We start from the raw sequence: 27,165 nt of genomic DNA, 5'->3' as shown, positions 1-27,165 counted from the left end.
TCTATTGGGATCGTGAAGGAAAGAGACGCGAGATAGAAGAGGGCGCGAGGTTTCCCCGCATTTGATAGCTCGACGTCTGGACCGATTGACTGTATTAATAACTCGGGATTGCGGCACCGACCATAACTCAAACTCGGACATCCTCTTCAAATGTCCTTTTCCTAAAATTTACCTTAACTCTGCTCAATTTTCTCTCCATCCTATTCCTTCTCAGCCTTGTGTGCACATGCATTTCTCTCACTCCCGTTTGATAACAAGAATGGCATGATTCATCCGTTGTTACTGGCTTAATCTCGAAAACCGGAAGTGCCGGCAACTCACAAGACTCCTTTACCGATGATTGAGAGTGATCATCTCTAGGCCATGCAAAGAACTGGGAGACCAAAACGCCCAAGGGCTCTTCAAGCGTGTGAAGTGTGTCGCGCCAGAAAGAACCGTTGTAGTGAGGATCGGCCATGCACTTATTGTGTTGGTGAGCTGTGCATGACTTTTTGATTTTATGATTGGAGATATATCTAAAACGCACAGAACATGGTTTGGAGTGTACCTATTCGCGAATTCACCGAGAGAAGAGACCAAAACCACAGCAAGAGCTCCCCAATTCGGATTGTATACCCCGGCTGACCTGACTCTAAAAGGCCAATTTCTCAGATTAACCATGTTACAAGCTTCAGCTCTCCACGCTTTACTCAAGGACCCATATCAAGCAGCATCGACTTCTGGTCGAACAATGAGAGTCAGACACTGTCTCTCCATGAGCGCCCTGTACAGTATTTGCGCTCCACTGATGCTGGCCAACTTCAGCGCCAAGGCGTGACACCTGCTTCATCGGCCATGGAGGAGAACAGCCGCTCCTCGTCTGTAAACCCGCCTCGAAATACTGCATCTTACGTGATGGATACCAATCTCCACACGAACAACCTCGAGTTCTATGGGTCAACCTCATCAGTCGCATTTTTCCGCCACGTGGAAACGTTGTCTAATAGCCAGACTACGGACTCTTCAGCAGGACCACCGGGGCTATCGTCGGCTGCGCTTCTACACAATACTGGATACCAACCTGATATTCTACACAGCTTACCTGTAGATTCCCGGGAGGCTGAAATTAATGCAGATCGATTTCACTTTCGCGTTGCAAGACGGTTCCTCGACGCTTACTTCTCCAACATCCACCATATCCAGCCTTTGCTCGACGAAGAAGTGTTTCTGACTCGCTGTGAGGATCTGTGGTTTAACAGACCAGGCAAACAACCTTTATCCTTTGTTGCTCTTTATTATGCCACCTTGAGTTTGGGAAGCCTTGTTATGACGTTTGAAAACCCCGAAATATATGGAGCAGATCGATTCGCATGGAGTCGCAAACTATTCAATAATGCACTTGCTATCGTGACGCGACTTGGCACAACGACAGATGTGGAAATGGTCCAGTGTTTCTACATGATGGTGAGTTTTTATCACAGCTAAGAAACCGCTCTGACTCTTCAGACCAACGATACTGACTGTCTCAAGAGCAAAGTATGTCAGCACGAGCTCAACCCTCACGGTATGCCAAATTTGACGTGATTTCTTACTTTTTCCTAGCTCACACCCCTCTTTAGTGGCATACCTATACTCTGGTCAAGCGGCGAGAACCTCGTTGGCAATCGGAATCAATCGCAGTTCCATTAATTCGGATGCAGCAGACCCGCGGGCGTCGACTACGGCATCAAAAACGTGGTGGTAAGATATCCAGGGTCTATACAATCTAATGGTGTCTTTACTAATTTGAGTAGGGCTGTCTACTGCCTTGACATGTACGGTGAGCTTTATTTTTTCAAAAAGAATGGCACTAAAAAATGCGTAGACAAACTAGCTTTGCTTTAGGAAGACCTGATAGCCTCGGTCCCGATCAATACCACACACAATATGTCCCCACAGAAGCCCCAGGAAACGCAAGTACAACCCCTCAGATCCTCCATATTGTTCCGTGTATGGTTGGCCTGTCGCGAATTATGCGGAAAGTGGCGCTCGATTTATACACTCAATCGTGCGAAATGGAACAAAAACTTCACCTAGCAAAAACACTCGACGCTGAGTTAGAGAATTGGCTTGAACAAGTTCCCTCCCACCTTCGGTCTCAGCAGCAGAGTGACTCAGATATTTCCTTGAAACCTCGGCGGCTCGACAGCTATACAAAGAAGCAGTCCGTCGTTCTTCAACTTCGTAAGCATTTCGAGTAACTTCAATTTTAATTACATTCTATTCTGATCATATTATAGGCTATCTCAACCTTCGAATGGTAATCCACGGTGTGTTTATGACTGATGCGAAAATAACTATATCAGACGAAGCCGAATGCCTTCGGAAATGCCAATGTCTCTGTATCCAATCTGCAGAAGACGCAATCGATTTGATATACTCAACATTTCGCGTAGACGATTACTTTCAGACCTGGTATGTGTTTTCTGCTATTGGTCACTTTGGTTACGAAAACCAACTTATTCACATCATTTATCTAACCTTTACGATTCTAATTTCAGGTGGTACAATGCAACGTATACCTTGTTTGCCGTGAGCATATTGCTTGCTGTTGTCTTTCGGCAGCTCACCAGAACCCGGCAGGAGCTGGAGAGTATTTATGCCCATATTGACCGTGCGATTGCGGTGCTCCATGCGATGGATGACTGCGTGGTCGCTAGAAATGCGGCATCCATCATCAAGCGGACACTCGCTCGAGCCAAGCAAATGTCTCAGCCAGCCCTTGCACCATCATCATCTCAGGATGGTGACCTCAATGGCGTGCTACATCCCCCCGTTAATTTAGAAAACCAAACAGAATCTGATAATCGTGACACGCTGTTGCAGTCTCAAGAGATGAATGGTGACGAGCTGGGTGAAGCCGTGGGTGATCTTGATTGGATTAGCACCTATCCTTTTAATGATAGCCAGCAAGCTTCCTTCTGGACTGAATGGGCTCATGAGATTAATACTCTTGGTACATAGTATATGTATATTCAATATTGTATTTCAATACAATTCTCGACTACATAAAAACATAATTAGATCCACTTAGTAGACAGTTCTTTGCTCTTCTGAATTCATCGCCCTATTCGGTGTCGTGCTATAGTGTAATTCTGCTTAGTATTTTACACCGTGGAATTTCTAGAGGCCAAGGATAGTACGATCGAGGAAGGATGATTAGGTCCGGTATGCACGACATGTTTGCCACGATTTAAATTTCCCGGGACACGATCCAATGTAGGGAACTCCGGCAGAGTCACCTCATGACCTTTGATCTCCAACCTAATAGACTCCCCACGTTCAAAAATAATTCCAGAGGGCCACAGTGGAATATCGAGGCAAACAATCTGGCCCCGCGGAATCTTGTCCTCCCTGTTGTGAGGATGCCACGCTACAGCAGGAGCAAGCATCGCAGTCTGCTCCTTACTCAGAGTAGGGTCAGTGCTTAATTCCCGATGAGAAGCTCTAAGCCTGCCATTAGGGCCTAAGTATTTGAATATGTTCAGATTTGGGACATCTTCGACCGTTGTTCCCTCCGGGAGCGCTTCAAGCGGGATGTTCATCTGCATCAACGGCTGGCCGGATGCATCGAGTTTTCGACAAATAACGTACACGTCCAAGTCATCTGTTTCAGCACAGGACATGTATAATTTGACTTGGGAATAGCCAATCAGCTCGGTATAGCTACTAAATATGTGGGTGAAGTGCGCGCCGTCGTCATCCCAGGAGTCGGATACGTAGCTAATTGAAGAAGATTTCCCAGGAGCACCGCCTTCATTCATCGTCCCAGTTTGGCCATCCAAGAAGAATGTGCGGTGTTTCACGTAGCTCGGCGGGTATATAGGCTCAGGCCTGTTCACAATACACTCGCGGTTAAATCCGAGTAAGCTATGTCGCACTTTAGGCGTCGATTCCCAATCATTAGGCTTTCCGTAAAGATATCGATCGAAGAATTTTTGCAGGTCATCGTTTGACCATTTTTGATATAAATCGTACCATTCCTGAGTATGGTGGATCCGTAGCCTATATCTTTTAAGTCAGTAGTGATTTTCATGAACTTTGGATTCAACGGACCACTTGTCTTTTGATGACGAGAACAGAAACCCTCTGATCGTGCCCTCGGTGTGTAGCATAGTCGAGAAGCTCGACAAAGCATAAATCGGGACGTCGATCTGAGCGAACTTGGCACTTTTGTCGTCCCAGAACTGATTCCAAAGTGGATATTGACGGATCATGGCACCTGAGTCTTCCTGTCGGTTCTTTCCTATATACGTTGAGCAGACTTAGCAATTTGTATAAGCTGTCAGGATTTGAATATGTCGCACCACAGTAACCACTGCCGCGATAGTCAACAAAGGCATCGTTCGGAATGCCACCTCTGCCAAGTAGTTCACGATAATAGTCTGCAATACCCTCCCAGGGAGCAATGGCTTTCAAATGAGGTGGTCTTTCAGCAGCAATAAACCTGAAAAACGAATTAGCTGTTGTCTGTTTGATTAACCAGAAGATCAGTTGTGCACCCACCACTGTGCCGCAGCAAGGTATGAGTTACCAGCAAAAGCAACAGCTCCATTACACCACGACTGTAAAGCAATGAATTCGACGGCATCATAGCCGTCTCGGCCCTCCTAGATTGTAGAGGGGTGATCAGATTGACAAAATTTAAGGAAGAGGTTAGTGCTAGGGCTGCTCACTTGTGTCCCTAACATGAACATGTCTCCATCCGAATCGAATACGCCCCGAGAATCCACATTGACAATCGCATAACCTCGAGGACACCATTCAGCCGGATCCAAAGCCTCAAACTTTTCGAGATCACTGGTCCAATCTCTGGGTATACCCGCCCGCCAGGGGACCCTATCAAGGCTCTGAAAACCTGGAGAAAACACTCAGCGTGTCACGAGCCAGATATTGTTAAAAAAAACATACCATTGCCTTGCTTTCCATATGGACTCCATGCTAATATGGCAGGGACAGGCTGATTATCTGACACCACTGGCCGAAACACATCCGCCCAGATCGCAGTGCCGTCTCGGAGAGAAATCCGAATATCTCTCTCAAAGATTAAGTCTTCGTCTAATGCGCGTCGTCCTTCGGCTTTCTGCCATCCCTTGGGAAGCACTTCCTTGGACGGACTAAATTGGTGCCAGCGCTTGGTGAAGTCGCGGTTTGCTTCTTTGAAGAGTATCTCGATGCCGCCAATAATAGTAGCCATGCTGCCGCTAGATGAGAAATTTGCCGGGTTTGAATCACCTTCAATATTTGGGTTAATTTGCTATTTGCTCTGCATACTAATATAGAAGGCATTCTATGGGCGACCGGGCAGAGATCTTTCTGGTCTCGATCGAGCGTCGCCTGACCTGAAAACAGCCAACAATATTTCTAAGCAAGGAGCCGCCGGAAATCCCGGCGGCAGCTTGCTCCATACGGATGAGGCTGCCCCAGATTTTCCCCACGGGGTTTTGGACCGAGAAAGGATAACCATCAGGGTTAATAAAAGTCCTTTCTCCTTTCCCTCCGCGATTGCCGTTAAATACTACATTATGAGATATGTATTCCCCACCAGCGCATTACTAGTGAGCCCAGCATTACAAGATTGCAACCTGATCCATGTCAGTAGCCATGTCTGACGTGCAGAGCCATACGGCCCAGCCAGTCCCGGAAATCAATACAAAAAGTCATGGAAAATATAATCTTGAAGAAGTGGAGCATGCTGGCCTGTCCCCTCAAAATGTCAACTTCGACGAAGAGGAGGTAGAACCGGAGTTTCATGCTCGCACTTGGTTTGCGCTGGCAGCTTTTTTCTTGTTGAACTATACCCAGGTTGTGGCTCTACAAGGCCCTTCTGCCGTTGTAAGTGCCAATAGCTTCAGTGAAAAGGCTTTCCCCTTGCGTGGAATACCATTATTGACACCTTGCAGGTTAACTACATTGGAACAGATCTCCACAATACTGAAAGCCAAAGCTGGGTAGTGGTTGTTCTTTCACTTGTACAAGGAACCCTGGGACCCATTATTTCCACAGCGTCAGACACATTTCAAGCGCGTAAGCTGTTGCTTGTTTGCTGCTGTGCCGTATCCTTTGTTGGTGCCTGTATCGCCCCCGGCTCCAGCAGTATCTATCGACTCATCGGTGCCAATATTCTCATCGGCGTTGGCTTTGCATCTGTTCCTTTAGCTTATGCCGTTCCCAGCGAGATTCTACCCCGAAGATGGCGTCCCTGTAAGTTAACATTTTTAACATGTATGTTTGGGATAATAAGCTGACAAATGTCTTTTTTAGTGGCGCAAGCAGGGGTTAACATTGCGGCCCTCCTTGCGACTATTTCGGGCCCATTGATGATCGGTGCTCTGACTAAACGCAACGCTCACACTGGTTGGCGCTTATTTTTTGTAAGTGTCGGACATTCAATAATATATTTCATTATATTATACTTAAAATACTGACCCAATGCAATATAGTGGTTTCAGGCTGCACTTTGGGGAGCCACCACCGTTGCCATCTTCGTTAGCTACCATCCACCTAAGCGACATACAGACGTAGATTATCTGTCTTTCTGGCGCAAGATAGGCAAGATCGACCTGATCGGATGTGGGCTTCTAACTGCTGGATTAGCCCTCTTTACCACAGGTACCAGTCTGGGAGGTGGTCTTTACAGTTGGACGAATGCCCGCACTTTGTCGACTATGATAGTTGGGATCTTTATACTCATTGCTTTTGGAATCTATGAGTGGAAGGGCACGAATACCGGAGTCCTACACCATGATCTATTTCGTGGTGGGCGTAACAAGGGACGAACATTTGCCATCTGTGTTGCATTGCTTTTTATGGAGGCCATCATGATCTTTGGCTTTGGTCTCTTCTACCCGATCCTGTAAGACTCGAAGCATCATTACGAATGATATCATCATACTAATTTGAACAAAGGACACAAGCTATATTCACACCAGATGCATTTCTGGTTGTCGCTCGTTCACAAGCATGCTGGATTCCAGCAGTTTTCTCCACTATTGCCTGGGGATATGCCTCTACTCGCTTTCGCACCATTCGAGAGCCATTGCTCATCGGATTCATTTTGTTCACGAGCGGCTTGGTCGGACTTGCAACAATTCAACCCGGTCAATCGATTAATGCTATCGCCTTTTCCTGTCTCCTTGGTCTCGGGTTTGGAGCACCGCTCATTCTCGTGGTTACCGGTGTTCAACTATCCACGCCGCACAGATTGATCGCTACAGCCACGGCTTGTACCACCTCTTCGCGCGCGGTGGCCGGTACCATGTTCTCCGCGATCTATTCAGCTGCCTTCAACACTCGTTTGAAGAAATATTTGCCCGAATATGTCACAAAAGCTGTATCAGCTGCCGGACTACCTGCGACCTCCATTCCAGAGTTTATAGAAGCCTTGAGCCAAGGCGACACAGTGGCACTAGGCAAAATTGCGGGGGTCACTTCTACAGTCATTGCCCAAGGAACTCGTGCTTTGCAGCAAGCCTATGCCGACTCGCTTCGGGTCGTATTCATTATTGCTGTTCCATTCGGAGTTGTTGCTTGTGTCGCCTGCTGGTTCCTGGGTGATCTGAGAGAGACGATGAACTACCGCGTAGACGCACCAATCGAAGTAAGACACGAAAAACACGAAAATCATACAGGGGCCGCATGACTTTCTTTCAAAAAGATCTAATGTGAATTCCTCTCGAACTGTAACCATCGCTATTTAATCTATAGTTTTAAGTGGGAGGGGGTGGGGGTGTCTATTATTCCAAGCTTAAAGTGTGACATCAATCGATATTTGGTGAAAATGTCATATTAGTCTAATATCCTAGCTCTACCAAGAGTCGATAATGTGAATATGCTTTTCGGTATTATGTTGAATATTCAGACTGTAAATCGACAATGAGTACATGAGTGTATAAATTGATACGAATTGAGCACACTTTCGAAAGCCAGTTAGAGTATGGATTACGTTACTAATTTATCACTTACGCCGTCATCTAGAGTTCCGCAAACATCACGTACGGCGATATCACGATATTGCACAAATACCCACTTACTCTTCGATTCTGTGCACTACCTGAACATTGAAGACAGCAACAGCGAGAATCTTCACCCGCCTTCCAGATCAATTTATAGTGTGTAGTGTCTGTTGAACCATGTTATCGCCTTTTTTGGTTTCAGTAGGCGGTTGAAAATGATCTCGCAATCCTCCCCAGCTTTCCTCACTATACTTTGGTTGCAACTTGGAACATTTGGTCAACCCCCAGTCCGTGATCCCAACCATATAACAGCTCTCAAACATAAACGCCATGCTTCCCACGCCCGCCTTGACAGGTACGAGCTCCTCATTGGAAGCTTTATCAAAGGCTGTAGAATCTGGACCATGACTGCTCATGCAATTGTGCAGGCTGGCACCGGCTGCCTGGAATCCGCCTCCTCCACCTTCCTTAGCGATATAAGTGCCTTGAATCAGGCCCATAAACTCGCTCATGCAGTTGCGGTGGTAAGAAGGGGGCCGAAAAGTATCTTCAGCCACCAGCCAGCGGGGTGGGAAAATGACAAAGTCGGCAATTGCGGTCCCCGGATGTGCGTTGGACGTTGCGGTGAGGACAGTATTTAGTGATGGGTCCGGATGATCATATGAGATGGTACCAATAGTATTGAAGCGCCCTAGATCGTATTTGTACGGATAATACCTCCCTTCCCAAGCGACAACATCAAACGGCGTGTGTATTTGCCCGGCAGAGAACAGCTGGCCGCGAAATTTATTGTACACCTTCCAACACGACTTAGTATCATGAGTGTATGCCGCGACAGGTATCTGGAAATCTCGAGCATTTGCTAAACAATTCGAGCCTATGGGCCCGAGTTCGGGCAATTGAAAGTGCCCGTTGTAGATCTCCAGTGCGAATCCCCTGATCGGCTGGTTGTCCACGAGATCGACACGGTATCTGATACCACGAGGTAGGACACATATTTCGTTCGGTCGAATGAGTAACCGGCCCATTTCCGTCCATATATCAAGCGCGCCTAGCTGAGGTACAATGAGCATGTCACCATCAGCATTATAAAAGGCAGTTTTCTCAGCCATTGACAGGGTAGCACCGTAGATATAGTAAGCAACACCGTTCTTAAGAGCAGGGTCACCTGCACCGGCGACCATATTCAGGCCTCGAATCCAGTCAACATCCTTGTTGACATCAAAGGGATCCCATCGGAGCTGATCGGGAATGTAATTAAACTTTGCTTCTAGGTTGCTGCCGCTAGGAACCGCCTCAAATGCAGCGTGGGATGCTGATGGAATGATCCGATATACCCATGTCTGCTGATTCTCCCATCGTGGTGCTGTAAATGCCGTTCCTGAGATTTTCTCAGCATAGAGACCGTACGGACATTTTTGGGGTGAGTTCTGTCCGATTGGCAGGGCTCCTGGGATAGCCTCCGTTCTGATCCAGGAGGATTAGCCTCTTTATATCAATAATACGCAGTTGAAAAATCACATACTCTAAGTTGGCAAGGAAACCCGTCTGGTACAAATATCTCTCCGGTATATCAAAGGTTGTGAGGGGCATCTTAACTGAGGATTAATACTCTTAAACAAAGATGCTCCAGATGTCCTATGCTGAGTTAGAGAATTATCAGAAGATAAGACTCTTTGTTTTTTTTATTTTACTTAATCTACTGCAATAGCCGATACTTATCACCTGGACTGATAATTGTGTCCAGTTTAGTTACCACTAGATACCTTACGGAGAGATACATGCATTGACTTATTCAATTTCCCCGCCGAAACTGTCCCGCCGGAACGAATTTGTGAGAGTTGCGGCTTGAAAATCCGCCGGGAATTCCGTCGTTATACTCTTGAAACGACCAATAGCGTTTTTATATTCCGAAGAGTCATGGCAGACGGTAAGTACATGAAATATTCTGGTCAACAGTGTGATTTCCTGGGTGTGCCCTCTTAAAAATCCATATGTACTGATATTGACCTTTCAAAGAGAACATTCAGCAAGATCATGGAGTCTCATAGCAGCTGGGTGGATATACCCAGGGAGTCGCATTTCTCCCTGGCCAATATACCATTTGGAATCATCACAACTTCATATTCAGTCGAGAAGCATGCAGCAGTCGCTATTGGAGATCATGTTCTAGATCTACATGAGTTTGCGTCCCGCAGCGGTTTCGTGGAACTTCAGGACTTTACTTCTGCTCAAATCGCAACATTCTCACAGCCTACATTGAATGATTTTGCCGCACTCGGCCAAGAAGTTCATTCCAAGGTGCGTAAGTATTTGCGAGATGTCTTTTTGAAGGAAAGCCCGTTCCCCGATATCCTGAGGGACAACATAGAAGCCCAGCGCGCCAGTCTCTTTCAAAGAGATCAAATCACTATGCACCTTCCAATGAAAATCGGAGGGTACACAGATTTCTTCGCAGGCAAAAATCATGCGTACAACTGTGGCTGCATATTTAGGGACCCTGCAAAGGCCTTGCAACCCAACTATCTCCATTTGCCTGTCGCTTATAACTCACGAGCTTCATCGGTCGTAGTGTCAGGCACGGATATACGCCGACCTCTAGGGCAGACTTTGGATACTGCATCAGCGTCCGAGTCAATATTTGGCCCTTGCCGCCGGCTTGACATGGAGCTTGAGTTAGGCGCGTTTCTCTGTAAGGGCAACAAGCTCGGCGAACCCATCAATGTCGACGAGGCTGAACAATATATTTTTGGGTTCATCCTGCTGAACGACTGGTCAGCTCGGGACATACAAGCTTGGGAGGCGGTTCCCTTAGGACCTTTCAATGCCAAAACTTTTGCAACGACCATCAGCCCTTGGGTTGTGCTAAAAGACGCTTTGGAACCATTCCATGCTCCTGGAATATTAAATGAGACTAAACTGCATAAATACCTGCAGGAATCACGGAAGGACAACGTCTATGAAATCAACCTGGAAGTAGAGTTGAGATGTAAGTTGCAAAACGGCCTGCTTTTCTCTAGGATTCTATGCTCACAAGAGTTTATTCAAGCAATCGACGGTGATACGGCAACTCTGTCCCGCACGAATGCCCACAATCTCGTGTATTCCTTCGCACAGATGATCGCTCACCACACAATAGGTGGTTGTCCTCTCGAAGTAGGTGATTTGATAGGGTCGGGAACAATTAGTGGCACTGAGCCTGGAACGCTAGGCTCATTGCTCGAGGCTTCTAATGGAGGAAAGAGGGCCCATCATCTATCTCCTACCATTAATCGTACGTTCTTGGAAGATGGAGATCGTGTTACTATTCGAGGGTGGTGTGGTAGTGAAAAGTTGGAACTGGTTGGATTTGGGGAGTGTTCAGGAACAATCCTTTCAGCATCCAAACCGGCGTGGTTGGATACCTGAGGCATAGAAATTTAAGCGAGGGATGTTAGTTTTATCGTTGTAAAGGAACCCTGAGGCCTGGATCATCATCCAAAAGAATTAACACAGAATTAAAGAGAATTCCAATTGTACCTACCTCGCCGCTCAAAGTAGATGAACCAAGTTATGATACCGCCAGAGCTAATGAACTGTTTGAATAGGCCTGATTGCTCAGGCAAACTATTGTGCCGAGTTGCAATGGCCATATGTAGCCAAGCCTTATTAGAAGAATGGAACCTGCCTACTTCGACAGAGCACCACCTAAACCGATATGATCTAGCTAAGTCGGCTTCTACAGAAAGTGGGGTGTATAAACCAAATGGAACCAATATTATACTAGTTCTCATGGCAGCATGGGAGGTGGTTAAATATTCAGCCCAAAACATATTACTTAAGATAAGGATGGAAAAAAGCGGAAAAAATCTGCATATTTATAATGGTAATGTGTGTTATGATTTGTAAATGATATAGTTCATACTTTATATATCATATATTTTTCGAATTTCTCGAAGTAAAAAATGCGGGACGTTGTTTCACATCTAACAATAACGTCGTTAAGACCATTAAATCCGCGGTACCGATGGTGGTGCTGGTAACGCGTAGCTGAAGTCGTTACTTACCAAGACCTCTTTTGGATCATTTAACTAGTTATCTTTCGATATGTTTTGTTGCAGCTTCACTTTGCTCCAACCACTTCTCAAGGCGAACCCTGTCGCGGACACGAAAGCCGATTTTGAAGGCTTTCGGCTCAATGGACAATCCCGATGGGTTGGCGTTGCACTCGAGAGGACCTGCCAGGATTGGCCGTTGTGCTGGATCCTTGGCAGGTAACACTTCAAATGCAATAAGTATGCGTACGAACGTGACATACATTTCCCTGTACGCCAGATGCGAGCCGGTACACATGCGAGATCCTGCTCCAAAGGCAAAGTGTTGCGTGCCCGATCCTTCTGGGATATCCAGAAACCGCTCTGGGGTGAATTCGTGGGGTGACTTGAAATGGTCAGCATCGAAGTCTGCCGCCCAGGCGTTCTTGATGGAACCGCTGCTAGTCAACACATCGAAAGTCAGGTAGTATTCTGTCACCACTCACCATTAGGAAGGTAGTTCCAGCAGGAATGATCGCGCCTTGCCACACAACGTTTTTGATGCTTACGCGGGGTAGGGACATTGGAATGACGGTCCAGAAGCGAAGTACCTCTTTGCAAAAGGCTTTCACATATTCGCATTTCTCGTCTTCGAGGCACCTTTCCCAAGCATTTTCGTCGGAATATGTCTTGTGAATGTCTTCCAGCAGTTTTGTTTGAAGCGAGGCACCCTGGGGTCCTGAAAGAATTGCAATGCCGAGTAAAATAGTCGCAGGTGTTGTGTCAAGACCCCCTGCTATCATTGTCACGCAAATCGATTTTATTTCCTCTGCATGAAATGGTTAATGAATGTTCGGAAATGGCAGACTTTTGTGGTAAGGTTCTAACCATGAGTGAGTTTGCATTCAGGGTCTTGTAGAATGTTTCCTGTGATGCAAGATACTTGAGTTCCCAAAGATATCCTATCCTTGAGTTTTTGCAACAGGTGTTCAAGATAAACATCTCTCCGTCGACGCAGATCGGACGCCTCGTTTGTTCTCTTAGAAAATAGTCTTAACAGAGGTATGAAGTCCTGCCAGTTGTTACTAGTACTGCGAAGAGTGCTAATTCCACGTTCCACGGTGATAATTTCGCGCAAGAGCTCGTTGTCAATGGAGCCATCGATGCGGAATCCGTATCCAAGGGTCAAGCTGAGATTGAGGGCGAGTCGTTGAAACAACGGATAAGGGTCGAGATCTACTTGTGATTCACTGTGACCCAGTTGCTGTACAAGCTCTTTAATACCAACGTATGACTCCAAATCGACAAAAGGCATGTAGGAGACAACTGATGGTCGGTTCAATGCTGCAGCGGCGGCTTTCCGTCGTCGTTTACAGGACTCATCCCATGGGGAGGTTCCGATAGTGAAGCCTTGAGAAGACGAAAGGACATTGTGAAATGTGTGTAACGTAGGCCGAGATATCAGACTGGATTGGTTATTGATCCAAAGTTGCTTAATAGACTCGAAGGTATTTGCGACTACGAATCTCTGGAACAATTCAGTTGTTTGTCTTTGTTCATTAGAGGAAAGACTCACTTTATTTCCCAATCTGATCTGAAAAACGGGTCCATGTTTTTTTGACAACTCAGCCAAACGTCGCGGCTGCTCACTCCCAAGCTGAACAAGGTTTCCCACTATTGGAAAGCCAGGAATCGACGGCAAATGTTTAATGAAAGGCACATCTGTACTATCGGACAGCCACAGGGCCAGAAGGACGAGCCCACCGCAAATAAGTACCCAACTCGTAAGGGACGTCAAGTCGTCCAATTGCAGTATAGCTCGGAACTTGGCCATCACTACTGGCAACATCTCGGGGGTCTTGTAATTCAGCATATAGGTGTGGAAAACCTAGGTTCACCACTCTTCTATAAGATACCAGGCCCCTTAAGCTTTTGAATAAATCACATTTGAGGAGGCGTATTCGATCCATGCAGCTAGAAAAACAGATCTCGCGAACCAAATACTGTGAACTAATTTCGGATATCCTATTTCGGAAAGGTTTCTTTCATAGACATCGGGATATCCGCCGGGTCAGCCGTAGTCTAAATCAGCCGGGTGCTAATTGTGTTTTTTGGTAATCTCCTCAAGTTTCCTGGTCGTGTTCTGCTTTTCTTATCTGTCTGTATTCGTAACGAAAAATTGCAGTACCACTTTCTCAGCTGTAGAAACAGCAATTCCACAATATTTATCGCACATCTAAAGTGTTTCTAAGGTTCCATACAGATAGTTTCGTAACAAGGCGTTACCATGTCAAAACCCTCAATTATTTTTATTCCAGGCTCATATACTCTGCTATCAGACTACCAACCGCTCTTCGATGCCGTCTCCAAGGAAGGTTATGAGATAAACGGCATCCATCCGCCTACTGTAGGCTCGGGCAGGCGGCAAGGCAGAGATGGTCTAGCGCCTTCAATGTACGACGATGCGGAAGCGATCGCAGAGGAGGCTGAGAAACTTGCAAACCAAGGCAAAGACGTAATTCTTATGGGCCACTCCTACGCTGGTGTCCCGATGTCCCAAAGCGTAAAGGGGCTGGGGAAAGAGCAGAGAAAGGCACTAGGCAAACCAGGAGGAATCGTTCGTCTCGCTTACATCGCCTGCCTTGTCCCTGCTATTGGAAATTCAGCCGAGTCCCTCTTGAGCAGATTCCCTGAACCAAAAAGGCCTCGTTTGTCCATCGATGTAAGTATCGGAATATTCGCCAACTATACCATCATCTATGGCTGATATGAATTTGAAGCAAAATGGCTGGATGCTTTTGGAGGATCCGGCAGCGACCGCTAGCATAATATGTCAGGAATTGCCTTCTAAGGAAGGTGAAGCTATCATTAGGGGTTTTGCAAAGCATTCGGCGCAGAGCTTTGGCAATGAATTGACGTACGCTGGATACAAACACGTTCCAGCGTCGTACTTGTTGTGCGAAGAGGATTTGGCGGGTCCTCCTGATTTTCAGAGACACATGATTGCTGTAGTCGAGGAAGCAAGTGGCCGAAAAGTTGATGTCACTAGTATCAAAGCTGGCCACTGCCCGCATTTAACTGCTGAGAAGGAGACGATTAAATGGATTCTGAGTGTCGCGGAGAAGACACAACAGAGCAAATAGACTTGAATGTTCATTCCTAACCAATGCTGTATTCTACGATTGGTCTTGGGTAACTATTATGTCAATATTTTTAGCACATAGGGGGAAGCACTATGGGTATGGCCTAGTGGCTCAGAACACTATGGAACGAGCGTATTCCCTTGACTGGTGGCTCGATTGTTTCTTGTTGGTCTTAGAGCTCTATCTCAACAGTAAAGAAACGCGTCCCTTTCATATAATTATCGCTCCGATATTGTGTCTGTACAAAGATAATAATTTAACCAGAACAAGGTACATACGGCGGACTGCTGAGGCATTTGCTCTTTTTAACTTTTTGTGGTACGTCTAGGGCCGATTGATAGTGTAACTGGTAGGAATCGATGGGTTGCTTATTCCAGGGCGAGCTAAATATTTAGTGGTTTGCATTTTGGGCCTTGAATGTAGTTTTTGCCAACAGCCAACAGCCAACATGACAACTAAGACTGAATAGTGTTCGCCGGTGAACCGTTTATGAAACTAATGCAGGTCCATGCAGGTCCATGTGGCCATTTCATGATCACGAACCAATAGTCTTGTTTCAACTTTAGGCCATCCTGAACAAGGTAGTATTCTTTATCGATGCTATCTAAGTTAGGTAATATCTAGGCAGCAAGCGTAGTAAGACAAGGCTATTGGCTAATCGTCGAAGTACTCTCACCTTTCACTTCTAGACTGTAAGGTTGTGGAAAGATTTAAATAGGATGATGTGCAGTCAAACTGGCTGAAAGTCGGGGGTTTGTTCTTGCACATCAATTGATTTCAATACCAAACTACGTATACATAAAGATTCCGAACAACAACAGTCGAGAACAAGTGTAGAATCATTCTTTTTTGTGAAATATCTTACTCAACAATTCCACTCCTGTAACGAAAATGCCCTCCATTAAAGAACTTATCGGCATTGCGGTCCTTGCTAGTACTTGTTTCGCCTCTACATTTACTCGGCACTCAGCAGGTGGAAGTCGTGGTTCTCACCTTTCCACCTCATCTCTTTCTGGCGCCGTTGACGTTGCCGGCAGTGGCAATATTTTATCGTCCAGCAACTGGGCTGGTGCTGTACTTCAGTCGACTGGTGTTACCGGCGTAGCCGGAACGTTCACAGTACCCACCCCGAAAATTCCCTCTGGAGGCGATTCCACAACTTCATACTGCGGTTGTGCTTGGGTTGGAGTTGATGGTGAACTTGATGTTTGCCCCAATGGCGGCCTCATTCAGGCTGGAGCTACATGGTGCATCCGGGGAGGTACTCCCTCGTTTTACGCATGGTTCGAGTGGTGGCCTGCTCAGCTAATGATGATCTTTGATAACTTCAGTGTCAATGCTGGCGATGAGATCCAAGTTGCTGTGACCGCAACGAGCACCACCACTGGAAACACGGTACTAGAAAATTTGACCCAAGGGACCAGCATTAGCCATACCTGGAACACAGAGTCACCAGCCCTCTGCAAGTTGACTGCTGAGTGGATTGTCGAGGATTTCACCGACTACTACAGCAATGGCTCAATTTCTCCCGCCCCATTTGCCAACTATGGCAGCGTCACTTTCACCAATAATAGCGCCACCGTTAATGGTGCGAGTGTTGATGTTTCAGGCGCCCAGCCTGCAAACATGGTTGTAAACGGAAAAACAGTCAGCCAGTCTACTATTTCCAATGGCAAAGTCACTGTGACCTATCAGGGTTAAGCATCAATCTTCTTCATACTAGGATTATAAAAAAACAAGTGCCTGCGACAGTTTCTTAGTCTATTTGAAGCAACTTGATGGACATATTTGTTACATATGTATATAAATTAAGTTCTAAAATATTGTATTCAGAATGAAAACTATCATCCTACCTATTTACAAAAAGTCAGGAATACGGAAAAGGGGTTTCATTTTCAGTATGCTTAGATTTGATCATCCTATGGGTGTTGTAATCAATAAACATAACGAAAGTTGGGGTTTTCATAATCTGTGAGATCCTCAAATGCCAAATCATGGCATATTTCACTAGACAGCTCGTTCTTGGACCGATTCCTACGCACAAGAATGATTCTGGTCACAATGACTAAACACAAATAAACGGCGTATATGACGATATGTGCCAAAAAACCATGTAGATACCTGGGGGCATCTGAGTTTTGGAAGATTTGCGGCGCAATCAGGTTGCCAACAGCCCAGCCGATGAATAACAGGGTCATGGTGAAGCCCTTTTTAGTTTGTCCGGCAATATTACGCGTGATCAGGGAGATTATCATGTTTCCCTCAGCAAGAAAGAATTGGGTGCAGTAAAAGGCGATGAGCATTCCTCCTGCGTTGGAAGCTGACGGTGTGACCACGAGGATGACAATTGTGCCAACAAGGCCTGGAACGGACCACAGCTAGATTGTTTAATTAACATATATGATGCCTACAACCTGGATATTATCTACTTACAATCATGACAACGCATGTCTGTTGGAATCTCTCGGACGCCCATGCGGAACCTACCATAACTGCAATCGTCCATGCTCCTTGGGCAATGTTGAGGAGCTCCGTCTGCAGCAGCGAAAACCCGAATTGTTGAATAATGAGGTTAGAAAACACCCCAAGACCGCCGATTATCAAGTTAGCGACAGTGATGAGCATGACACAGCACCACACAAATGGGTCTTTGATGGCTTCAATAACCTGATATTTCTTATAATTTTTGTTCTCAATACCGGTCTCGTTGTGGCGGACGCGTTCTACCATCAAGGCTTTGTCCTCCTCACTGAAGCACTTGGCCGACATAGGACTATCAGGTAGAAACACACCAATGCAGATGGACCAGATGCAGGTTACGACACCTAGAACTAAAAAAAGGAGCTGCCAGCTTTTGATCGGCCCATCGGTGAAATGGGAAACACCAAAGGCCAAAAGCCCTCCGATCTTTATTTTGTTAGAATATGGTAGACTGATCTGAAAGGGAGATCTGAAACAGGATATGTGCATACCATCAATTGCACTCCAGTCATGCAATACCAAATTGAATTCAAGAGAGACTGCTCCTCTCTTTTGTACCACATTGTAGTCCTGGGCAAGAATTAACAAAATAGTCTTTCCAACGAGTTGAAAAGAAGACAAACAGTAACATCATGGCCGGTTGAATGCAGCTTTCAAAAAAACCTAGCAGAAACCGGACAGCCATAAGCGATGCAAATCGAGTTGATGCGGCCGAGCACGTCACAACAGCCCCCCATATAAAGACGTTGACGGCAAGAGTCTTCGCCACTGGAAATTTTTGTAGGAGGATGTTTTGAGGATATTCTCCGACTAGTATACCAATATATAATATTGTTCCTAGCCATGAATACTGCAAGAGAAAACGTCAGTAAGCCGTGAGAGAAAGAGCGGTCACTTAGGAATGATGGTTATCTTACTTGCTGCCCCACAAGGTTTGCATCTTTCTTAATCCCCATAATAGAGGCATAATTGAGGATTCCCTTATCCAGAGATTGGAAAAAGTAAGTGATCACCTGAATAACGAGAATTCGACGACTGATTATCCAGAAGAGCTTTCTATTGGTAGCTGCGTCAATTTCAATCCCTGGGTTGGTCGCGTAGGCATTAGCCTTTTCTTTCGCTTCGAGATGGATAGTCGTCGGGTGCACTTTCGAGGCCATAACGTAATGAATCAGAAACTACTATTGAATTGATCATCATTTGTGATGTCGCTAGGATCGTGTTAGACCAGGGTATTTGTAGCCCTAACTATGGCTACCCCGCGGAGAATCGGTTAAATATGGACCTGCTTGATCGCCGGAGAAGGGGCCGGCCATTCCTCCGGAGCAGTTACACGTAATGACGGGGGCAGTTGATAAGCGCAAGGTTAAACTTTGTTCTACTCCGTGATTTAGTCCGTGCGGGTGACAGCTTCGGGCGTGGAAAGCGTAAGTGCATATGAAACATTTTGGCTCCAGTTTGGGGCAGTCGGCGTGGGGAATTAGGGGTTTAGACCCCTAATGACCTCCCTAGTGCCCACTAAAACGAGACCTTCATAGCTTAAAGCTGGGTAAGGTCATGAAAATTGAAGAAATGAAGAAATATAGTACGTGCGTTCAACATGGGAACGAATGTCTCGCGAATGTCTCACAGTACATATGCAACTCGGCAAAACCAGATGCTTCTGGCAGGATCTCAGTAAGAAACACCAATGTTTGAGACACAGAAAAACGTCAATATGATTCCAGCGTTGAACGATAATTAGCGACATTCATATATGTATATTTGAATATATTCGTACTGAAGTTATCTGAGTCGAGAAAATTCACTCGCGGTACTTTCAACGTCTGTGTGATGCAGAATGCGAAGTACACAACCATCTCGACTTCATTTTCAATTAGAAAATGGGAAAGAAAAATATGGATAATTTTGTGATTATAACAGCATATGTCATCAAAGTCGCAAAAATCTTTAAATCGGCGATAGTTGCAAGGATTATAGCGATTGATTTTGCGACTTTATACTTGGGATTTCAGATTTGGCTCATTCCGTGTTTTCAACCAGGGTTTCTAAAACGTCAATTAATTGGGTCAAAGTAGCACATTACCCTTGTACAGTCTAGGAAATTGAAAATAAATCAATTGTCCAAAGTATACATTCGGAATGCTGCCTAGGAAATTCGATATAGCAGAGTGCCAAACCCGAGACCATCAAAGCCACCGGAAGTAGAGCCGTAGTTCCCACCACCACCTTCAACACCATCCGTGGAGTTGGCGTTAATGAAGTCCCGATAAGCATCTGTCCATGAAGAGTTCAAGCCTTTCAATTGGCCGTAATGTGCTGACAGCAACTCAAATCCTGGTCGGATGTCCCCCCTTGAGTTATTGGAAATAACACTCTGGTTCCCCTGATAGCTATCATAAGGTGTGTAGGGAACGTCATAGCCGATGTTATACTTCGAAACATACTCAGCCCTAGGAAAGCCTTGGTTAGTGAAAGAGCATTCAGAAAAGAGAAAGAATCAACTGGATTGTAGCACTCACGCATTAAGTATTTCATTGTTGTATGCGGCAAATAGGTCGTCGCCTTGGTTGTACGATTGACGAGCAATGACCCCCAATAGCACTATATCAAGTGTGGCATGACCCTGGTCACGTCCAGCTTCCTGACCTTGTATTAAAACCTTCCCCGAACCGTCTTCGGTGTAATTGGCAATATCGAATACAGGCAGAGCGCCATTTGACGGACCCGTGAGCATGTACTGGACAGCATCATCATACATGGTCTGATTATCAGTGAAGATGCCGATTGCAATTAGTGAAGCCAGATTGCATTGGTCCCAGTTGGCATAATAGTGATAGTCATTTTGACCATTATGGTTTTCCAAAAAGAGTGTGTTCATGGATGCGAAGATACTTGTCAGCATACGTCCAGTCGCAGTTTTGTTGCTACTGTCCCATCCTGAGTAATCCCTCATGAGCTCGGCTGCATTGGCCATCTGGTATCCATACAGTCCTGAGGCCAGAAACTTATCACTCGTGCCGTTGATAGCCGTCAGAGTTGCTGCCCAGGAGCCCAAGATGTTAATAGCAGCGTCTGCGTAGGCGGAATCGTTGGAGATCTTCCAGCGCACTGCAAGCTGGTAGGCGGCTGCGGCATCTTTATACAGATACTGATAATTTTCCGCATCTACTCCGTTGTAACCCCGGTACACAGTTGCTTGTGGCTTGGGCTGGTAAGATGATTGTGCGTAAGGGCTCGTGGTCAACAGTCCCCAAGTGGTGTTCCATGGTTCATCCCCATTCACTACGTGGGTATTGATGCGCTCAAAATCTCCCGACGTATGAAGCGCCCCAGGATGAATAAAGGCTGATACATCTGAAATGAGAAGGGCGGCAAATATGATAGGAAACATGTTTGTCCACGGAGATGTCATATAATTCAATAATGAAAATTGTTAGTAAATGAATGTAAATTCCAAGCAACAAGGATGCAACTGGAATAAAAAATTCTGCATGGTTACATTTCAACAGGTTTTGCGGAGTATTTATAGCATATTTTCCCAATTTCTCTGTAAAATTATTTTACCAAACTACTTGCAATGTAATTAACCGAATGTTTTGGGTTGACGCGGTCCGTAGCAGTTTAATTAAAGATCGACGTTGCGTTTATGAGTTAGATTGATAATAGCAGTCTGTAATCAGATGAAATACGAACTACGAAATACCAAAGCTTCTAAGGACGACCCTTTTGGAGGCTGTGCTCAAATGTTTGGCAACTTATGTCATTAGACATCTATATGCAACCCCGGACTATAAAAAAGCCTTCACTGCCTGCACATATTTTGAACCCCATGGGGCGCGGGGTTGTGCTAGGAAGATGACCGCTACTTTTCCCGACAATGTTACAATTTGGGTAAACCATACCATCCATCAAATTCCGGCAAACAGCGTTAGGAAAATATCCGGCACCTGTCCCGAGCGGGGATCGCTTGCCCTAAGCCATAAGCTGCAATGATGTCGAGACGACATTATTTTCTCTAAATATGCGTGAAACTGAGTTTATTATCCATTTATCAATACTTGGTCGTGGTAACTGTAAAAGTTAAATAAGAAATGATTTCAGACGCGATGAATGTGAGTTGTCTCTCGGTTTCTAGGAAATAAGTAATACATGCTAAGATAGGGGAAAGGAACCACCTCAAAAGAAACTACGGGCTGAACAAGAAAGTAAATGCTCGGAAAATGTTCCTCAGATAGTCATCGATAGTCTGTATTCCGAGTCAGTCGGCGCACGCTTGTGGAATGTAGCTTGCAGGGCACTGGGAAAGGTGAGTCGCTCCAAAATGCTGATGATCGTCCCTGACAGCGATCGCAGAGTGATCCACCTACATTTTATCCTGAATACACTGGCAACGACGGCGCAACTTACGTGTATCGGCACCTCAGCTTTTGGACCTCTGGTTTTTTTCCGGGTTCATTATACCTTTTGCTCGAGCGTCGGAAAAATAATGGCCAAAGTGGCACGCAGCATTCGTATCCAAATTCACTGCAGCTCCATCATCTTTGTCAGTGGTGGTCCATAAACTTACACCAGAATGCAAGCCTCAAATCGACTCACGATCTGGGCTTTATGATTGCTCCCTGGGCAACAAAAGCTTGGGAGCTCTGTAAGGACGAACAAGCATTCAGCAGTCTTGTCCTTGCAGCTCATTCTCTGGCAAGTCGATTCTGCCCGAAGGTCCAATCTATTCGCAGCTGGGATACTTGTAAAACCAAAAAGTACGCCTTTCTCGACACCTCAACGGACTTTCTCGTTATAATCGACAACATGATAAATCTCGATATGCTCTTTTGGGTAGCTAAGCACACCGGAGACCAGAATCTGTATGATATTGCAGTATCGCATGCACGAACTACCCAAAAACAGCACGTACGACCTGAAAAAACCACCTTTCATGTCGTAAACTTTGATCCTGAGACAGGTTATCCCAAACAGAAATTTACCAACCAAGGCTACAGCGAAGATAGTTGCTGGGCACGAGGGCAAGCGTGGGGAATATTGGGCTTTGCGCAAACATTTCATTGGACAGGAGACAATTCGTTTTTGCGCACATCTCAAGATCTTGCAGACTTTTTCATCGAACGCCTGCCTGCAGATGATGTCCCATACTGGGATTTGGATGCTCCTATAACACGCGAGTCTCCTCGTGATACCTCTGCAGCCATGATCGCAGCTTGCGGTATGCTATTGATATACAAAGCCCTGAAGGCCAAAGGACGTGATGATGAGGCGATGCAGTATGTCAAAGCTGCAATGCGCATTGCTCGTGGTACATGCGAAAAGTTCCTAAACCCTCCTACGCTCAGGTTTACTGTCTCCCCATCTGGGAGGGCCATTCAGATTTACGAAGAAGGCCTTGCTTCTGACTACCAAGAGAAGTCGGAACCTGGGTTACTTACCATAGATGATGGGATAAGTGCCACTGGCTTGTTATCGACCAAGAAAAATGGGACAGTACCAAAGGAACCACACACGGCGGAAACCATACTTACCGGGGCTACCATAAACAACTACGAATTTGCTCCTCGCAGATGGGCTAACCATGGGCTAGTCTATGCAGATTACTACTTCATGCTTCTAGGTAATATGCTGCTAGATCTTGGGTTGGTAGAGCCAGACCAGTAGAAGTCTAACTCGATTGGTTTGTTTTATACATCTGATTGTTCCTACGAAAGACTCACCTGCCATATCTGTATGTCATAGATTATAGAACTTCTCCATGTGAATATCTATCAAAATTCGTTTCGTAATCAAGATGAAAGATGTCGCATGCAATATAGAACCATAGAAGATTATCGATATTGCATTGAAAAATACTACTTTTTGATTAAGACTACCAATACACTCTATCTAGAGTGCTATGAACGACGAGCTAACCACTATGTTTCGTATCGGCTAGTATGCGAGTTTGGCAGTAATTCCACAAATGAGTAGGGTATCCATTTATTTGACCATGGTTTCAGTTGATAGTGTATGTACATTATTGTGAACCAGAGTACCAAAATTGTGAGGCAGGTAATGTTTCAACTGACCCAGTGCCATAGAAAGTTCGCTCATGGCTTTTTTCAAGCAACACTGGATCTAGTATGTTCGACTCGGTCAATGGCGCGTATTGCAGCTGCAAGGATACAGGGAGAGGGGGATAAGCGAGGCTAAGGGAGTTACTGAAGGAGCCGGTTGGTGATAGACAGCTATAAGTTGATCCTCCATGGCCGTCATCATGTTGAATTTGGTATAAGATATTGGGACTAACGGCATTGTCTTGCTGGCTTAAAATGGCTTGTGGACCATCAATGGCTGCCCGTGTCTCTGGAGTGCTATTATGTTCTCCTGAAGGACCAGGATTAACCCTCGATTGAGAGTCCGAATAGACCGCTTGCCGGATGTCGAGACTACCACGGGCGGATGCGGTGGAGTGAATATGTTTCCTGGCATTGGCCAGTCGTTTTGCAAATACGGATGCTAAGTTTTCACGGTCTGGGGAGTTAGGGCCAGCCCACCGTCGAGATATTTCCGATAGATTAGAAACGATAGTATCGAGCTGGTCTGGGATAGGAACGCTAGTGTATCTGCAATGGGCTAGCAGCATGCGCCCCGCAATAAATAGACAAAAAGAAAACTGCGGATTGGTGAGAATGGGCGAGTGGTGTAGAAAGTGGTGACCAGTGGCTGCAATTTCGGTTGCAGCCTCAATGCATGTGTCTACTGATACGTTTGAAGGAAGTCGAACGGGACTATTCTTCCAATGAGGTGGTGGGTAGGCGATGCTCTGATGCAGCAATATCACAGCCGTGTTGTGAGTGATGTGCGCTAAGGTGAGGTTTGGATCAACCACCCCATCATCATTGAGCACAGACGCTGTTCGCCATTTTGGAGGCAGGAAAAGCTTCCACTGAACAAGTCGTAGATCTAGCTCCTTGAACCTCATCAACCAGACTTGAGCGTTTTGTGCATCTTTCAAGTCCAAAGCATGATGAACGAAAAAGTTAATGACGAGTGTAAGAGATTCTGTCGCTTCGATGCAGTAGGCAAATCCCCCAACAGCGTCTTGCTCAAGGTTATCTTTCAATTGATTGTCCACAAGGGTCGGGATACTGCCGGGGAAACAGCTCTTGTCAGTGATGCCAAAAAAAGGAGCTAGAACTTCATGCTCCTTTTCCCATAAAGCGCCTTCACATGGGAGACGACGTCGGACATCTGCACTTGTGAGACTGAGATTCCATCCGGTGGAAACACTACAGAATCGGTCCATCAAAAACACGGCCCAGAAGAGTCTTCGTCGCTCCTCAGCTTGCCACCAAGTCTTAGTAGGCTGCAAGAAAACCATTCGCCGGATTAGGTATTCCCCTTTTTTCGTCGATCTATCTTCTTCAGGTTCTTCAACACTAAGCTGGAGCTGTTCCACTGTCCTGGTCATGCTCCCTACAATCGACCACGCCGATGGACCACGACCACTACCGATCTGCTCTTGGTAAGAATTTGGTATCAGTACGGTGTCTTCTTTCTACATACTGTATTAAAGGCGATTATCACTAAAGCCTGTAGGTTCTCGACAGAGAACGACTCCATGCTGCTGAGTATCACCTTCTGTCGACTTACAGCGGCCATCTGGACCCTTGTTTCATAGCTACCAACATCCACACATTTAACCAAGCAAATACAGGTTGCCACGATTGCATGCAAGATCTGAGTTGCACTCTCCCACCCTTCTGATGTTTGAATCTGTAGTCGGAACTTTTTAACATGTAAAATAGGGATCCAGTGGTGCACGTTGGCAAAGTAAAATTCGACCAACTCATTCATTATTTCTCGGGATGGAAGATCATGATCGCTCAATGTGTGAGCCGATGGTGTTGCTAGCTCTGTAGATTTGGATTGTGAAATGGTTTTTCGACGTTTAACGGGGTATGCATCTTGCTGACAGCTTTCTTCGCCATCTTGCTCACCGTTATTTTCTTCTAGAGGAGACTCTTCATCACCCGGTGTCATTTGGAGAAACGAATCTTTTACCTGCTGACGATACTGGTCAAAGCTTGAGGGATTTGCACAACATTCTCTGGACGAAGGGTTGATAGAATTCCATATCTTTTGCCAGAGTAAGCCTTGGCCAATGAACATATTTTCTAGCGTCTCGACACGGTGTTGCAATTGCTCGACAGCACCAGCCCGCAGACCCGGTTTCAGACGGCCATCGTCGTAGAGACAGTCGACATTGAATCGCACGCACTGCGTACATGGTTGTTCACGATCGCATTTCGCCTTTTTTCGTCGACAGGACTGGCATGCCGGAATTTTATCCTTACCATTCTCTAGCTGGTTTGATTCGGTTGCCATTGAGGGTGTAAAGCGACAGTCACTCTCTATGCTTCTTGATGGATCATAGAATCGAAAATTTTCATCCCAGCTCTTAAGTCCCCCATGAAGTGGGAGGCCCCTTTGGCCCGCGTTGCCTATTCATAACTCCACCTCATTTGCGGGGAAGCTTGAAGCAAATACCGATCCATTCCTCATCGAGTAACGTTCGGGCCCCGGGCCAAATGCCGGGGATGTCCCGGCTTCCCCGCACTGAAATATAACAGGCACACGCTATCTGCAAATGGCATTCGATATAGAACGTCATTAAATCTTACTGTAAGACCTTAGAGCTGCTAGAATGAAGAAAAGGTCACCCCCCATAGCCTGGTAGGGTGCAGTCTGTTCAGACGTCTAGGTTTTTATGAGGGAATTATCCCTTAGCATTGAAATATAGTTGTGGAATTGTTCACTATTTTCTTCCCTGTTAACGTGCCTCGGAAACCTGTGTTTTGGTTGATACATGAAAAAATTATAACTTGGATGGAAATCAACCATTGAATTGGTAACTCCAAATAATGTGCGGGATGTTCGCCATTCCTACTCCTCTCCCTTCGGTCGTTTCAGGTTATGAACAGACTACACAGGAAGTGTTGTAGTTCATATCTTGTGAAGAATACAACGAATAATAGCATACTACATAGTAACTATATATATATATATATTACGACATGGATTAGTGTCTTAATAATGAATATTGAAACGAAATAAACAAAAGAATAGATGAAACAGCGAAGATACATATGTAGCTTCAAATCTATCTTTAATCTAAGTTCTCAATGAGTATAAATATCATGCGTATATGTTAAAGTTCTGAATACTTTCCGTCTAGTACTGTATGTACTACAGACATATTCAGTGCTCTTTAGAAGGTTTCCCCTAGAGAAGGTACGTGTCTACTATAACCTTAAAAACTGTGAATAAAGATTAAATTCAATTACACCTGTTACATTTCTCTACTCATTTACAGTCAAGTTAAAGGTACATATATAAATTTCCATTTTTGAAAAAATACCAGCTACCTTCATTGAAGTGCTACAAGCTAATGGCCATTGTTCCAAAATATTAAAAAGTAATTCAATGTACCCTAATTGATCCCCTGGTCTGCCCTGGCCTCGCTCAGTGATCGCTCAGTGAGTGCTCTGCGAGCGGCCGGCCGAT

The 27,165-nt window shown here is 45.5% G+C and overlaps 12 protein-coding genes across 12 annotated transcripts; 6 read left to right on the top strand and 6 right to left on the bottom strand.

Moving 5' to 3' along the window:
- Positions 1–115: 115 nt before the first annotated feature.
- On the top strand, positions 116–3,026 carry BGW36DRAFT_368097 (fungal-specific transcription factor domain-containing protein). Its single transcript, XM_046214951.1, has 9 exons — positions 116–472; positions 529–586; positions 639–1,443; positions 1,510–1,543; positions 1,599–1,719; positions 1,773–1,793; positions 1,844–2,202; positions 2,259–2,433; positions 2,520–3,026. Exons 1-9 carry the CDS (start codon positions 364–366, stop codon positions 2,980–2,982), a joined length of 2,145 nt encoding a protein of 714 aa, XP_046078366.1. The 5' UTR covers positions 116–363; the 3' UTR covers positions 2,983–3,026.
- A 99-nt stretch (positions 3,027–3,125) lies between these two features.
- Positions 3,126–5,289, bottom strand: BGW36DRAFT_435712 (Alpha/Beta hydrolase protein; the record flags this gene model as incomplete). Its single annotated transcript, XM_046221426.1, has 6 exons — positions 4,930–5,289; positions 4,695–4,876; positions 4,525–4,628; positions 4,326–4,465; positions 4,075–4,264; positions 3,126–4,023 (listed from the first exon to the last, which is right to left on the bottom strand). Exons 1-6 carry the CDS (start codon positions 5,213–5,215, stop codon positions 3,126–3,128), a joined length of 1,800 nt encoding a protein of 599 aa, XP_046078365.1. The 5' UTR covers positions 5,216–5,289.
- A 333-nt stretch (positions 5,290–5,622) lies between these two features.
- BGW36DRAFT_393269 (major facilitator superfamily domain-containing protein) lies at positions 5,623–7,660 on the top strand (the record flags this gene model as incomplete). Its single annotated transcript, XM_046217791.1, has 5 exons — positions 5,623–5,853; positions 5,922–6,222; positions 6,283–6,392; positions 6,462–6,874; positions 6,928–7,660. The coding sequence occupies 5 exons, from the start codon at positions 5,623–5,625 to the stop codon at positions 7,658–7,660; spliced, it is 1,788 nt and encodes a 595-aa protein (XP_046078364.1).
- Positions 7,661–8,119: 459 nt separating this feature from the next.
- Positions 8,120–9,566, bottom strand: BGW36DRAFT_393268 (Homogentisate 1,2-dioxygenase; the record flags this gene model as incomplete). The annotated part of the gene is made up of 2 exons (XM_046217790.1): positions 8,120–9,440; positions 9,499–9,566. 2 exons carry the CDS (start codon positions 9,564–9,566, stop codon positions 8,120–8,122), a joined length of 1,389 nt encoding a protein of 462 aa, XP_046078363.1.
- A 444-nt stretch (positions 9,567–10,010) lies between these two features.
- BGW36DRAFT_413569 (uncharacterized protein) lies at positions 10,011–11,442 on the top strand (the record flags this gene model as incomplete). Its single annotated transcript, XM_046219258.1, has 2 exons — positions 10,011–10,962; positions 11,023–11,442. The coding sequence occupies 2 exons, from the start codon at positions 10,011–10,013 to the stop codon at positions 11,379–11,381; spliced, it is 1,311 nt and encodes a 436-aa protein (XP_046078362.1). The 3' UTR covers positions 11,382–11,442.
- Positions 11,443–12,047: 605 nt separating this feature from the next.
- Positions 12,048–13,835, bottom strand: BGW36DRAFT_413568 (phenylacetate 2-hydroxylase; the record flags this gene model as incomplete). The annotated part of the gene is made up of 5 exons (XM_046219257.1): positions 12,048–12,431; positions 12,493–12,815; positions 12,875–13,514; positions 13,563–13,713; positions 13,780–13,835. 5 exons carry the CDS (start codon positions 13,833–13,835, stop codon positions 12,048–12,050), a joined length of 1,554 nt encoding a protein of 517 aa, XP_046078361.1.
- Positions 13,836–13,989: 154 nt separating this feature from the next.
- On the top strand, positions 13,990–15,468 carry BGW36DRAFT_457135 (Alpha/Beta hydrolase protein). The gene is made up of 2 exons (XM_046221953.1): positions 13,990–14,708; positions 14,767–15,468. The coding sequence occupies exons 1-2, from the start codon at positions 14,274–14,276 to the stop codon at positions 15,127–15,129; spliced, it is 798 nt and encodes a 265-aa protein (XP_046078360.1). The 5' UTR covers positions 13,990–14,273; the 3' UTR covers positions 15,130–15,468.
- Positions 15,469–15,858: 390 nt separating this feature from the next.
- On the top strand, positions 15,859–16,982 carry BGW36DRAFT_368092 (putative aspergillopepsin-2 precursor). The gene has a single exon (XM_046214950.1). It carries the CDS (start codon positions 16,021–16,023, stop codon positions 16,828–16,830), a length of 810 nt encoding a protein of 269 aa, XP_046078359.1. The 5' UTR covers positions 15,859–16,020; the 3' UTR covers positions 16,831–16,982.
- An 81-nt stretch (positions 16,983–17,063) lies between these two features.
- BGW36DRAFT_286746 (major facilitator superfamily domain-containing protein) lies at positions 17,064–18,770 on the bottom strand (the record flags this gene model as incomplete). Its single annotated transcript, XM_046210443.1, has 5 exons — positions 17,064–17,507; positions 17,563–18,036; positions 18,102–18,180; positions 18,234–18,460; positions 18,528–18,770. The coding sequence occupies 5 exons, from the start codon at positions 18,768–18,770 to the stop codon at positions 17,064–17,066; spliced, it is 1,467 nt and encodes a 488-aa protein (XP_046078358.1).
- A 989-nt stretch (positions 18,771–19,759) lies between these two features.
- Positions 19,760–21,004, bottom strand: BGW36DRAFT_393262 (chondroitin AC/alginate lyase; the record flags this gene model as incomplete). Its single annotated transcript, XM_046217789.1, has 2 exons — positions 19,760–20,063; positions 20,133–21,004. The coding sequence occupies 2 exons, from the start codon at positions 21,002–21,004 to the stop codon at positions 19,760–19,762; spliced, it is 1,176 nt and encodes a 391-aa protein (XP_046078357.1).
- Positions 21,005–21,719: 715 nt separating this feature from the next.
- BGW36DRAFT_422275 (Six-hairpin glycosidase-like protein) lies at positions 21,720–23,277 on the top strand (the record flags this gene model as incomplete). The annotated part of the gene is made up of 3 exons (XM_046219678.1): positions 21,720–21,725; positions 21,782–21,919; positions 21,958–23,277. 3 exons carry the CDS (start codon positions 21,720–21,722, stop codon positions 23,275–23,277), a joined length of 1,464 nt encoding a protein of 487 aa, XP_046078356.1.
- Positions 23,278–23,632: 355 nt separating this feature from the next.
- Positions 23,633–25,986, bottom strand: BGW36DRAFT_286558 (putative C6 transcription factor; the record flags this gene model as incomplete). The annotated part of the gene is made up of 2 exons (XM_046210429.1): positions 23,633–25,114; positions 25,165–25,986. 2 exons carry the CDS (start codon positions 25,984–25,986, stop codon positions 23,633–23,635), a joined length of 2,304 nt encoding a protein of 767 aa, XP_046078355.1.
- Between the last annotated feature and the right edge of the window lie 1,179 nt (positions 25,987–27,165).

Source organism: Talaromyces proteolyticus (assembly GCF_021365285.1).
Source record: "Talaromyces proteolyticus strain PMI_201 chromosome Unknown BGW36scaffold_1, whole genome shotgun sequence".
NCBI classification, from domain to species: Eukaryota; Fungi; Ascomycota; class Eurotiomycetes; order Eurotiales; family Trichocomaceae; genus Talaromyces; species Talaromyces proteolyticus.
This window is presented reverse-complemented; position numbering and strand designations above follow the sequence as displayed.